At 47.2% G+C, this 13,314-nt stretch overlaps 1 protein-coding gene across 1 annotated transcript; it reads right to left on the bottom strand.

Annotated features, from left to right (window-relative positions):
* Positions 1-6,632: 6,632 nt before the first annotated feature.
* On the bottom strand, positions 6,633-9,423 carry LOC121981441 (BTB/POZ domain-containing protein At1g63850-like). Its single transcript, XM_042533961.1, has 2 exons — positions 8,029-9,423; positions 6,633-7,955 (listed from the first exon to the last, which is right to left on the bottom strand). The coding sequence occupies exons 1-2, from the start codon at positions 8,977-8,979 to the stop codon at positions 6,936-6,938; spliced, it is 1,971 nt and encodes a 656-aa protein (XP_042389895.1). The 5' UTR covers positions 8,980-9,423; the 3' UTR covers positions 6,633-6,935.
* Positions 9,424-13,314: the final 3,891 nt, after the last annotated feature.

Consider the following 13,314-nt stretch of genomic DNA (forward strand, 5'->3'; position numbering starts at 1 on the left):
CGGGATGCTGTCGGAGTACTCCTGTCCTCTGACCCCAAATCATAAATGGGGGAGCTCAATGCTCTCATCTCCCGGTACACAATGACGGGAAGGATATCTCTGCCGGCTACCACGCTGAGTCACCTGACCAACGGAGCCAAACATAGTCCACCATCTACCGGCTACTATGCTGCTACACTAAATGCCAACGGAGCCAAACAGAGCGGAACTGACTGCCGGCTACCACGCTGAGTCCTCAGACCAACGGAGCCAAACAGCAGAACCGTCACACACCTGTCTGATATACCACTAACCCATGGATGGTGGTGGTGTGTGCAGTACATGTAACTGGCGATGGGCTCAACCATAGTGGAGTCGACAATCGCACAGCATGCAATCATGATGCATGACACTAAGCATGGCAATCTCATGAATAACATAATAATGACCATATAAAATACAAAGTGTGTACCACTGGAAGATGTATCAGATAGAAGGTACACAAATCAGATAGGGCATCAAATAAACCCTAGATCCAGAAGATAACATAGCATGTGGTTGGGTCACTACCTAAAGCATATATGATCAGGTAAATAATATGCAGTGCAGAATAAATAAACAAGCAACCATGTAACTATCATGTAGTGACCAATCGAACAAAATGATTACACAATCACTGCTATATGTTAAACATATTATTATGCATATCAAAGACATAAGTCAAAGTACCCGCCTCCAATCGAAATAAGATCAATCCGGTTCAACTCGGACGTCGAGATGCTTGTCTCGAGTCAAAGTCCTGTAATAAACCGTATAGTTTAGCTAAATTTAATTATAAGCAAAATAGCTAAACCAAATTATTTTTCTCCAGGAACCCTAATTAAATAGTTAATCACAGTTAACTATACCCAATTCAAAGCTTAGGGTTCCATTCCTAACTTAACCACAAGTCGACCTAACTACACTTGAACCACCAACTATATAATGAATCAAACGTATCCAACAAACTCAATTAAATGTATCACAAGCATACTCTTTACCTTATCCTCAGTCACTCTTGTGGACACACGGCCAAGAGATGCAAATGTTGTACAATACTAACCGAAAGATTTTCCTGCCACAAATCCGTTGTCGACACTGCAAGGAAACTATTAGTCTCTATGTTAAACATCCCCAATCAACACCTACTGGTCTTACCCAAATCAGTGCCCCTCGTTCCCGAAGGTGAGACTAAGGGCTTGGCAGAGCCTAGTGATCAGATGCTGGTGATGCCAGGGCACAGAGTGCTGCTGTTGGGCGCGAAGAGAAACGGCGATGCTCTGTCGGAAGAGAGGAAATAGAACTCGGCAATGTGGCTCGGGCTCGAGGGCAGAGGAAGGGTGGCCGACACTCTCTGTTCGACGGCGGCAGAGGATCGGCAGCAAGGGAAGAGGATCGGCTCGGCGCTTCTCCAGGCGGCGTCGGCGGTGGCTAGGGCACCAGCGGCCGGTGCTAGGAACTCCACGGCAAGGGCTACGACGGTGTCGCGCGGGCACAAGCACAGAGAGGAGAAGGCGTCGGCTTCTACCTTGGTCCGAGGCTTATGCACGCGTGGGAGAGGAGAATGAACCACCGCTTGGTGGCGGTTAGGGCAAGCCGTCGGCGCCGGTTAGGAGGAGGAGACGACATCGAAGGGCTTAGGGCACGACACGCGCGGGGAGAGGAAAAGAAACGAAGAGGAAAAGGAAAAATAAAGGAAAAAGAAAAAGGAAATATAAAATAAACATTTCCTCGCTTAAATGGGTCGCCTAAACAGACTTTTCCCCGGGCCCCGTTTTCATCCCCGTTAACTCGTCCATACGAGCTCCGAAAAATTTTCAAAAAATTTCCAAATACTCCTGAAAATTCCCTTATTAATATTCGTCTATTTTTGATATTTTACATTGGTTGATTTATATTGATTCATATGCATTGATAATGTGAATAAACATATATGAAGGGATTCTCCCTTATATGTGGATACGCAAGGGTGCAAATCTAAGGTTTGGATTATATTGAACTAAGTTGACTTGTGTGCAAGCACGATTTAATGCTAGACCGAGGAGCAAAATTTATCCAAGTGGAACAATTAACATTTTGCTACATAAACTTTTTTGCTGCTTATTTAAAATAATGATCATTAATGCTGCACATTGGTCTAAGCTCCTATTGCGACCACAGGCAAAAGGTTACACGCTCAAAAAGTTCAAGCTCTCCACATACGTTCACCTTCTCTTCTGTCGTGCATCTCTTGCTCGGCAGAGTGCTCGTGATAACAGTCGGGTACCTCTCAGTTTGTTGTGACCATCAACACTTGGTGGGAAACCCAATCCATCGTTATATCCTAGAAAACTGTGACCCTCAGAGGAGTCGGTCTATCTGCCCACTCGAACTCTGCGTTCGCTTGGTCGCTAACTCGGTCGACCTTTTCATCCGGTCAGTTGCATGCTCGTCCGGTCGCTTAGTTAGCTAGGTCGCTTGTTGAGTTTGCTCGGCCGCTCGCTCAGTTCACTAGGCCGCTCACCCAATTCGCCCGGCCGCTCGCTCAGTTCGCTCGGCTAAACACTCACTCGCTCCGCCGCGCGTGTGTACGCTCGGTCACTCACTCGCCCGGCTTCTTGCTCAGTCTGCTTGGTCAGTCACTCCCTCGTCTGCTTGCTCGGTCTGCTCAACAGATTACTCGCTTAGCTGCTCACTTAGTCTGCTCAACCGCTTGGCCCTCTGCCCAGTCAGACATTTGGCCGATATGCTCGGTCGACTGCTTTGGTCGCTTGGCACTGTATAGTATGCCTTTACCACTTGGCAGAAAACTAGCCCCTTCTAGAAACTTAAGATTATCTACTCAGGTCATTTCGATAGATAAGTTGAATTTAATTTGGTATATTTAAATTTGGTATATTTAAATTTGACTAATTCCCTACTATCTCCGGTAATAGATTATTTTGTCCAATAATCTTGAAACAAATTCACCCCACCTTCGGCTGTGCTTCGAGGTTTCATCAGGTCGTCTGTTTCCCAGGATGCTACGATCCTCACAGACCTCGGTCCATCAACCCGCTTGAACTCTGCGTTCGCTCAGTAGCTAACTCGGTCGGTCTTTTCGTCTGGTCGGCTGCACGCCCATCCGATCGCTCAGTTCACTAGGTTGCTCACTCAGTTTTCTTGGTCGCTCGCTAAGTTCGCTTGGCCACTCTCCTAGTTCGCCCGACCGCTCGCTTAGTCCGCTCTCCTAGACACTCATTCGCTCGCTCGTTCGCTTGCTCGACCTCTTTGTCCGCTCGGTTGCATGCTTGTCCGATTGCATGCTCGCTCGGCCGCTCACTCGCCCAGCTGCTCGCTCGATCTGCTCGGTCAGTCACTCGCCCGTCTGCTCGCTCACCCGGTTGCATTAAACCAATTTAGCTCGTGTGCAAGCACGACCTGCGCGCCGAATGCCAGACCGGTTGGAGCAAAATTTGCCCAAGTGGAACAACTAACATTTTGCTACATGAACTTTTTATTGCTTATTTAAGAGTGTAATGGATGCATTAAATTAAAGATTAGTGTTTCAAAGCTGGCGAATAATGATCATTAAACGATCATTAACGCTGCCCATTGGTCTGAGCTCATACTGTGACCACAAGCAAAAGGTTACACGCTCAAAAAGTTGAAGCTTTCCACCTACGTTCCCCTTCTCTTCTGTCGTGCATCTCTTGCTCGGAGGAGTGCCCGTGATAGCAGTCAGGTACCTCTTAGTTCGCCGTTACCATCAGTGCTTGGTGGAAAACACAGTTCACCGTTATATCCTAGGAAACTGTGACCCTCGCATGCCTCGATTCATCCGCCTGATTGAACTCTACGTTCGCTCGGTCGCTAACTCAATTGACTTTTTCGTCTGGTCGCTCGCTAGGCCGCTTGTTCAGTTTGCTCGACCGCTCGCTCAGTTTACTAGGTCGCTCACCCAGTTCGCCCGGCCGCTCGCTCAGTCGGCTCGTCTGGACACTCATTCGCTCGACCGTTCGCTCGTTCAGCCTCTGTGTTCGCTCGACCACAAGCCTGTCCGACCGCATGCTCGCTCGACCGTTCACTCGCCCGGCTGCTCGCTCAATCTGCTCGCTCGGTCTGCTCGGTCGGTCACTCGTCCATCCGCTTGCTCGATTTTCTTGGCCGGTTACTCGCTTAGTCCGCTCAACCGCTTGGCCCTTTGCCCGGTTGGACATTTGGTCGATCTGCTCGGTCTGCCGCTTTGTCCGCTTGATACTATGCAGTATGCCTTTAGCACTTGGTAGAAAACCAACCCCTGTTAGCAGTTTGAGATTATCTATTTAGGTCATCTCGACTGATAAGTTGAATTTAATTTGGTATATTTAAATTCGGCTAATTCCCTAATATCTCCGACAATAGATTATTTTGTCCAACAATCTTGAAATAAATTCGTCCCACCTCCGGTTGTGCTTCGAGGTTTTTTCAGGTTATTTGTTTCCCAGGATACTGTGACCCTCGCAGGCCTTGATCCATCTGCCTGCTCGAACTCTGCGTTCGCTCAGCCGCTAACTCTGTCGGCCTTTTCGTCCGGTCAGTTGCACGCCCGTCCGATCGCTCAGTTGCCTCGGTCGTTCGCTCAGTTTGCTCTATCGCTCGCTTAGTTCGCTTGGCCGCTCGCCTAGTTCGCCCGACCACTCGCTCAGTCCACTCGGTTGGACACTCATTCACTCAGTTATTCGCTTGCTTTGCCTCTTTATTCGCTCTGCCGCAAGCCCGTTCGGTCGCACGCTTGCTCGACCGCTCACTCGCCTGGCTGCTCGCTCGATCTGATCGGTCGGTCACTCTCTCGTCCGCTCGCTCGGTCTGCTTGGTCGGTCACTCGCTCAATAAATTAAATTTAATTTGGTGTGTTTAAATTCAGCTAATTCCCCAATATCTCCGGCAACAGATTGTTGTAAGATCGAAAGCACTAGAGGGGGGGGGGGGGTGAATAATGCTCGTACCTTTCACTTTCGTTTTGGAAATATGTAGCGGAATAAAAGTAAACGAAAAACAATAGCTAACACTTTTGGTTACTTGGTTCTGAGTCTGTGTCGACTCCTACTCCAAGGTTCGCACATAAGAGTGCTTTCGATGGGCAATCACTAATCAATCAGAAAGGTTACAAAATAGAGTTTACAAGTAATTTGTAATTAAAGAATACCGACAGTAGAAAATTTTCAATGGATCAATCGTCAGAGCTTTCGGGCGTCGTAGAAGCGTTTTCTGAGCAGCTCGAAGAAGCAGAAGTTGTTCGTTGTGTTATTCTGAAGCTTTTGGTTGAGACTACTTTTATAGGTTGTTCCGGTCGCCCGGAACCTCTCCGGACACCTAAACCACGTGTCTCGGCCACTCCGTGCGTGCCACCTCAGTTTGGCGATAACTTTTGGGTTGTAGGCACCTGGACCGACTTGGGCCGCCCGGACCAGCTCGAGGCGCCTGGACCAACTCGGGGTGCCCGGACCAGTTTTGGGTGCCCGGACTCAGAGCGCCTGAACCATCTCTCTCCAACCCTTGTTTTCTGTAAAACAAAGTTAGTCCAAGCAAAAACAATACACATATAATGTGAAATTATGACAACCTCTGACTGTCCGATTCTAACTTTGAGTTTCGTCGAAACTCTAGATCGAACCGACGCTTACTATTCCTTGACGGGGAACGCACCATCACCTACTCCTCTCAGGAGAGTTTACCTGTTGTCAGCTTGGTCCTCCAGACTGACTGGATTTTTGCTCAGCGTTCGAGGCTCCAAGACTTTCTATTGGACGTTCGTTCCACGACCCGTCCAATTTTCCACTCGGTTCGTGACACTAGGACTTTCGACCTAGAGTCCCTGACTCTAGGGTTTGTCCGAAATCCTCAACCCGTCAAGACTTTCCGTCTAGGGTTACCATCCCCAAGGACTTAGGGTTACCACCCCTAGGATTTTCTACCGGCCTAACCGCAGCTAGAACTTTTGCCTAAGTACACTTAGGACTTTCCTGCAAACTCATTCACACATGTTAGACCATAAATAACCTTAATTTTAAATCCTTTTTTTATTATCAAAATTCATGTTCAATCGTCAGATACTTTCCGCATTAACAATTGTTTTATCCAACATATATGCATCTTTTTGTCTTGTCAACACAATGAGCCAGTCTTGTGGGGTGCACAAGGCATTATATCCGCTGTTCGTAACCTTTCATTTACGGGTAGCCAATGGATGAAGCGGTACTTGGGGATGATGCCCAATTTGCTGCACTAGGTTTGTTTGTTATAAACCACTCCCGTGCCTCTTGCTCATGCCACAATCTGGTTCCTGATATGAAGCAATCTCTTAATCAATGGCCGAGTTTCTCTTTAGTTTTTGTGACGGATTGTTTCATCAAAATATAGCTTGCTGTATTCGAGATTAAGTGGATAAGCGAATGACTAGTTGAACACTCAGCTCATCGTTTCTCAGGAGAAGGACCACACCGATCGTAAAGTTGGCCTACCAATTGCCGACCTGCCTTCTTGCAGTAAGAATGGAAATTCAGTAGGACACCATTAATAACTATGTTTCAGGTTCAAAGTGGGCATAAATGCCTTAATCGATTAGCCAGAATTAGCCTCCTAATTCAGATTCATTTGCAATGACCAATCAATAATGAACACAAGAAAGTTGTCATACAGCTTCAAATTCTCTCTCGGATGAACTTGAACAAGTGCAAATCATATCAGTGAAGAGGAAGAGAAAAACATCGTGAATCCAAACTACCAGCGCCAGACATCCTCCACAAATTGAAGATGTTGTATGTGAGGCAATGAATAGGCCGACGACGGCGAAGCATATGCTGTAGACTGAAGACTCCAAGACTTGGTAGTAGTAGCAGTAGCAGTAAAATCAAATGAGATCGAACTAAAATTGTGGTTAAAAAACGCGACATTCTGAGCTGCGCTCTTGTGATCAATCAGCAGGAATTTTCGCAGGCAGCTGCGGCGGCGGCGGCAGCAGCAGCAATCCTCAACTGCGGCGGCTGCTGATCAGAGGAGTGGCCGTTCCTCCGCCAGAAGGCCCGCCGCCACCACACCTCGAAGCCCCTCTGGATGTTGGGACAGTCGTCGCCTGCGTTCAAGAAACGGTCGAACCAGGAGAGAAGCACCTCCTGCTGCATCGCCAACGGGAGCGTGAGAATGGTGTTGGCGAGGCCATCCTCGATGAGGTGGCGGTCGAGGCCCTTGCACGCCCTCCGAATCCAACCGAAGTCCTCGTAGAAAGGATCCAACCACGTTTGCAGCAGCAGGCACCGCGTCTCCTTGGACACCAGGATGTGGCCTTTTCCTATCCCCACGAACAGCCGCGCTGTCACCCGGCTCACCTCGTACCGGTGGATCGCCGGCACTTGTGGATGGAGCTCCGACAGTTCCGCCTGGCACGCCCACGTCCGCAGGAAGTCATCCCCGATCTGTCGATCGATCAGGATGTCGAGGATCCAATGGAGGTTATCGGCCTGCCGAGCGATCTGGGCGGCCTCGGCGAGGTCGGAGGCGGCCGCGCGAGTGAAATGGTAGCGGAGGGAGAGGAGGCAGCCATCGCAAGCGGAGTAGAGAGAGTCCTTGCTCAGGTCCCCGTTACCCCCTCTGCTTGCCCCCGGGCCGTCACCCTGCAAGGTGGTGCTGTTGCTGTTCTCGCGGAGCATCTTGGAAACAAGCCCTTTCATCTCCCGCCTCGCCTTTTCATCCTTGCCTTCCAGGACCACCTGGATAAGCCGGACGAGGACCTCCTCGCCGCCATTGCCCTCGTCTGCAACGGCCGCGGGGGCAAGTTCCAGGGAGACCCTCTTCAGCACCTCTCCTGCGCTCGAGCTCTCGATGTGGAGCTGTGACAGGAGCGACGCCACCTTTTCCTCCTCGTCTTCCGCCCACGGCGCAGCTTCCAAGTACTCGAGACAAGATAGAACCCCTGCGTCGAACGCGATCGCCGCAGACACCTGCCGAAAATTTCAAAATTAGTCAGATCCATGAACTGACGCGATGGAGGATGCAGGCAGCAAAAAGCGGCACCTTTAGGATTCCTAGGACTTTCGACACATTCTCCCTCATGAGGCGCCGGCGAAGGTCTCTGCAATACATGAGGCGGAGGGTCTCGACGTAGATCTCGATGTCGTCGCAGTCGGAGATCTCGACTATGTGCGGGAGATACCGCTGTTGCTTTGACCAACGGTCGGACAGCTTGGTGGCGAAAAAGCGGCTGTGAGCGACGAGGACCTGGCGGTGGACATTGAGGGAGATGGTAAGCCCGTCGATGGAGGTAAGGGTGAGGCGGACATCGGCAGAGTCGGGATCGTTGAGCTGATTGCCCGGACTGCAGCTGTCGATGATCTCAGCCACGCGCTCCTGAAGGAGGAGATACCGTTCCTGGGCGGTAGCAGGCAGGGAGGCGGTGGTGGCAGCAGCAGTTGCCCGGCCAAGAGGGTTGGGAAAGGCGTCGCCTAGGGAGCGAGGCTGGTAATCCTGCTCGTTAGCCATCATGTCGAACAGGGTGGGACTGGAGCGGCTCTTGTCGAGGGGCGGAGGCGGCGGAGGGGACATGGGGTTGAGGAGGCCAGCATTGAGGGCAGAGTTGAACTTGGTGTAGCCGGAGGGGTAAGGACCATAAGTGGAGGAGAAGGCACCCGCCGGGGCGCCGACGGGGGAGGTGTCCATGAGCGCAGGCGAGGGCGTCGGCTCCTGGAGAACGTGATCCACCGAGCGGTCGCTGCGCGGGCGAGGCGGCGAGGAGGAGGCAGCAGCTGCTGCGCTGGTCCAGCACCAAGGACCGTCGGAGGAGACGACGTGGGGGGCGGCGGTGGCCTCGCGACGAGTGCGTCGCTCGCTGTTCGATCTGGAGTTAGCCTGCAGCTGCCGTCGTTGCGTGGGTGACTTTTGTGGACGCTGCTGGTGGTAGCGGTGGTGGTGTTGTTGTTGTTTGTGATTGTTAGAGGAGGAAGCAGCCATCGGGAGCGGGGCTGCCATAACTTTGTTTAACTCGTCCTCGCCCCTTCCGCCCTTGTCGTCTTTTGATGAAAGCGAAAGAAACGGGATTGTCGTCTCCGTAATCGAGGAAAATTATTTTAAGTCAATTAATTATTTAATCCTAGCCATAGATGCGCCTGCTGTGGATCATCTGCTTGATGGTGAGTGGGGATGCAAACGGAGGCGATCAATGAATGCACCGAAGTACGGCTGGTTTGGTTTGGGTCGTGGAGTGGCAGGAAAGGAGCGTGTGGTAAATTATGATTACGGTGACGCAGTGAATTCTGATCCGAAGGAGCTTTTTGTCAGCGGAAATGCCGGCCCAATTGATGTCTCCCGATCCATAGAATTTGTTGTCATCATGCTGGTGGGGGGATCAAGTTCTGGTTATGGTTGGAAGGCTCGTGCCCACTAGAGAAAGGAAGGAAGAACACAGTGGATAACAAGCCCTAAATGGATTGCTTTGTACCTAACAACATTCAATATGTATATATATTCTTATTATTTTTGTCGGAGGGTTGGGATCTATCTATCTACTTTTAAAAACATGTGTATTCTAATGCCAGCTTTTGGTCATATTGCGGCTGCCGTTAGCTAGCACCGTAGTGTACTAGTGTTTCGACGGCTAAGCCAGGCCGATGTGAGCTTGCCATGGCCAAGCAAGGCTGCTAGAAACTCAAGGCTAAGCTAGGCCCCCGTTAGCTTGCGTCCAAGCAAGGCCAACGCAAGTTTGCTGCAGCCAAACTCGATGCCAAGCCAAGCACAACGCACTCATGGCCTTGTGTGCCATAGTCTCATCGAGTGTCATCGTCGAATGCTTCTTCCTTTTCCTATTTTCTTCTCTTTTTTCTTTTCCTTTTGTACTGTAGATTTTTTTTTTTTTTTTTATCATTGATCTCTTTTGTTTCATTATCCACTCTTCAGAGTTATAATATTAATAATTAGGGCGGTCTTTTACATAAAATTATCTCTCTTTTTTTGTGAATTATTATTGAAAGGAAACCATAACTATTTTTTACTTCCTAAATGCCCTTCTAAATATGGTCACCTGTACCGTTGTACCCGAATCCAACTACTCAAAAACAGAGGATACAGAGTTGAATTAGATTAGCGTTAAACCCCAAAAGCCTACAACTTCCTCATAAAAGCATTATTGTCATGCTAGAATAATATTATTTTATTGACAATTTAGTGAATCACGTAGTTAACATTTGTGAAGATTTAAATCACCTATGTTAGTTTTAAAATTATCAAATATCATGCCCAATATTTATTTTATGCATCCACATTCGTTCATTGGCTCGCCAAATCATCACGTGCGTCCGAACCAAAAGACAAATCCAAACCACGCTTGCGCCTTCTTCATGACATGCATCCGAACCAAAATTGACGGTCATAAAGCACGATGGTGTTGGAATACCAAAGTTATTTTGATATGATCAACAAATTAAGTTAGGTCCTGTCATAATTTTAACCTTGTGTCTAAGTGTGCAGGAGCTTAGCAGCACAGGAAGTCGAGCAAAAGATGCAGCTAGCGAGAAGGACGGCACGGAAGGGAGCCGACGGGCTCGGTGCGTCTGAGGTACGAGGTGCTACGGAATAGTACGCAGGTGGACGAGAAAGAGGTGCGCGGCGTTTCCGAGGGACGAGAAATCGGAGCGGAAGGTTGCTCGAGAAGACCGAAATTGGGTTCGAGTGAGCCTTATTTCGGTTGGTTGAAATCACCCAAGCGAGCGGAGCCAGAGCGGAAGACCCAGACCGAGACAAGCAGCACTGGAGCAGAGGATCCGGACCAAAAGTCAACTTGGCTGACTTTAGTGGTCCGTGCGCCCAGATCCATTCCGGGCGCTCAGACTGTCTGGGTGCCCAGAGCCATTCCGGGTGCCCGGAGTTGAATTTTCACCAGGATCGTGTCAAACGCAATCCGTTGTGAAGGGGATAAAGTTTATCCCCTCCCATGCGCCTGGACCCCTTCCAAGCACCCCGATCAAGGCTATAAATGCAGTCTTGGTTCAGAAGCTTCAAATCAATTCCAAGCATTAGCATTCCAACACTTGTACGCTTTCTTTTAGAGTTGAGCTTCTATTTCTTGTTCGTCATTGCTGCAAGAGGCTTCTCTACCTGAAGGAGATACTAGTGCAACACTTTTCTTGGATTAACAACCTCCCCGGTTGTAACCAAGTAAACATCTTGTGTCTCTCCTTTTCTATTTTAATTTATTGTTTTTATAATTTATACAAGTGTTCTGTTGAAAGTTCGATTAGGGTTTTTTTATTTGCAGGCTATTCAACCCCCCCCCCCCCCCTTCTAGCCGGCCACCGTGATTCAACAAGTGGTATCAGAGCAAGAATGCTTCAGGAGGATTAACCGCCGAACGAAGCATCGAACTAATGGCCGGACCAAGCATCTACCCACTAAAATTCGAAGGAGAATTCGCTACCTGGAAAAAACGAATGCATGTATGTGTTGGTTGCTACTCGGAAAACCTAGAGGTTCCACTGTACAAAAATTTTGTACAAAGGTCTGAACCTTTTCCTAGCTACCATGTGTTCTTTTAAATTAAATTTTGGATCGCCTGCGGAACTTAACACGTTTGATCCAAAACTTAATCTATTCGTTCTTTTAGGTTTTGACTTGGGTCTCCTGCGGAACTTAACACGTTCGACCCAAATCACCTTAAGTTATTAATTCCATTAAATATTAATTTCCATAATTGGTTCCCAGTACTGACGTGGCGAGGCACATGGCCTTCTTGGATATGGGAGCAACCACCACCGACTAGACAAAACCTTTTATAGAAAGCTAATATTTAATTTCCTAAAATAACTTTAGGTTAACCGAAAAGAACAATCAAATCACAAGGAAAAGAAAAAACAAAAGAACACAACATCGAAAAACATATTCGAAATACTAGAATCGTAAGCCTCTTGTATTTGGTATTATTTCCATAAATAACTAGTATGATGCGGAAAGAAAATTACTAGTTATACCTTGTAGAAAAACCTCTTGATCTTCTACCGTATTCCTCTTCTAACCTCGGACGTTGTGTGGGCAACGATCTTCCGAGATGAGAACCACCAAGCACCTTCTTCTTCCTTACAAGTTTCGGCCATCAAAACTTCTCCTAGGATGAAGAGGTTCGGCCACCACCACCATGCTCCAAGGGATGCTAGAAAGAGGCTTCTCCTTCTTCTCATTATTAGATCCGGCCACCAAAGCTATCTCCACCATGAGAAGGTTTCGGCCACACAAAGGAGAGGCGAGGAAAGAAAGGGCCGGCCACACGCAAGGAGAAAAGAGGGGAAAAAGAGAATAGAGATGTTCACCATGAAGCGTCCTCTACCCCCTCTTTTATAATCCTTGGTCTTGACAAATAAGGAAAATTTAATAAAACTTCCTTAATTCTTTTGCCATTGAAAAGGAAAATTTATTTAATTAAAATAATTTTCTTTTCAAATTATAATGGCGCCACTCTTCTCCTCAAAACAAGGAGAGTTTTAATTAAAACAAAATTAAAACTTCCTAATTTGTTTCTAGAAATTTATAAAAATTTCTCCAATAATTTTAATCCCTTCATGATTGGTTAATAAAAAGAAATTTTATAAATTAAAATCTTTCTTTTAAACATGTGGATAATTTCCAAAAAGGAAAGTTATCTCTAAAAATTAAAATCTCCTTTCAATCTACAAATAAGGAAAGATATTAAATCTTTTCTTAATCTTTTGTAGAAACTAATAAAAGAGAATTTTTAATTTTTAAACTTTCTTTTAAATCATGAATATAATTAAAAGGAAAGTTTTTACCAAAATTAAAATCAACCTTTTAATCTACAAATAAGGAAAGAGATTTTAACTCTTCTCTTAATCTTTTGTAGAATCTTATAAAAGGAAGGATTTAAATTTTTAAACTCTATTTTAAATTATATTATCCACATAAGAAAATTTTAAAATTAAAATTCCTTTTTATTTTAATAGGGACGGCCACATGAATTCACCCATGAACATACCCATGGCCGGCCCTAGCTTGGTCTCCAAGCTAGCTTGGCCGGCCCCTATAGGATGGGTAAGAAGGTGGGTATAGTACTCTATAATTAAGAGGCTACGATAGGGACCGAGAGGAGGAATTGGTTTTGGTCTCCCGATAAAATTAAGCATCCCGTGCTCGCCCCGAACACACAACTTAATTTTATCAATAATAATTCATTCCACTAGAGAACTATTATTGAACTACCGCACCAATCCCAAATTACATTTTGGGCTCCTTCTTATCATGAGTGTGTTAGTCTCCCTGTGTTTAAGATAACAAATGTCCACTAATTAAGTAAGTTACTGACAA

The sequence above is a fragment of the Zingiber officinale genome, chromosome 5A, assembly GCF_018446385.1.
Source record: "Zingiber officinale cultivar Zhangliang chromosome 5A, Zo_v1.1, whole genome shotgun sequence".
Taxonomy (NCBI): Eukaryota; Viridiplantae; Streptophyta; class Magnoliopsida; order Zingiberales; family Zingiberaceae; genus Zingiber; species Zingiber officinale.

Coding starts and splice junctions, on each gene's coding strand:
- LOC121981441 (XM_042533961.1), bottom strand. CDS start 8,979: ATGGCAGCCCCGCTCCCGATGGCTGCTTCCTCCTCTAACAATCACAAA. Junction 7,956..8,028: donor AAGTCCTAGGAATCCTAAAG/GTGCCGCTTTTT, acceptor AATTTTCGGCAG/GTGTCTGCGGCGATCGCGTT.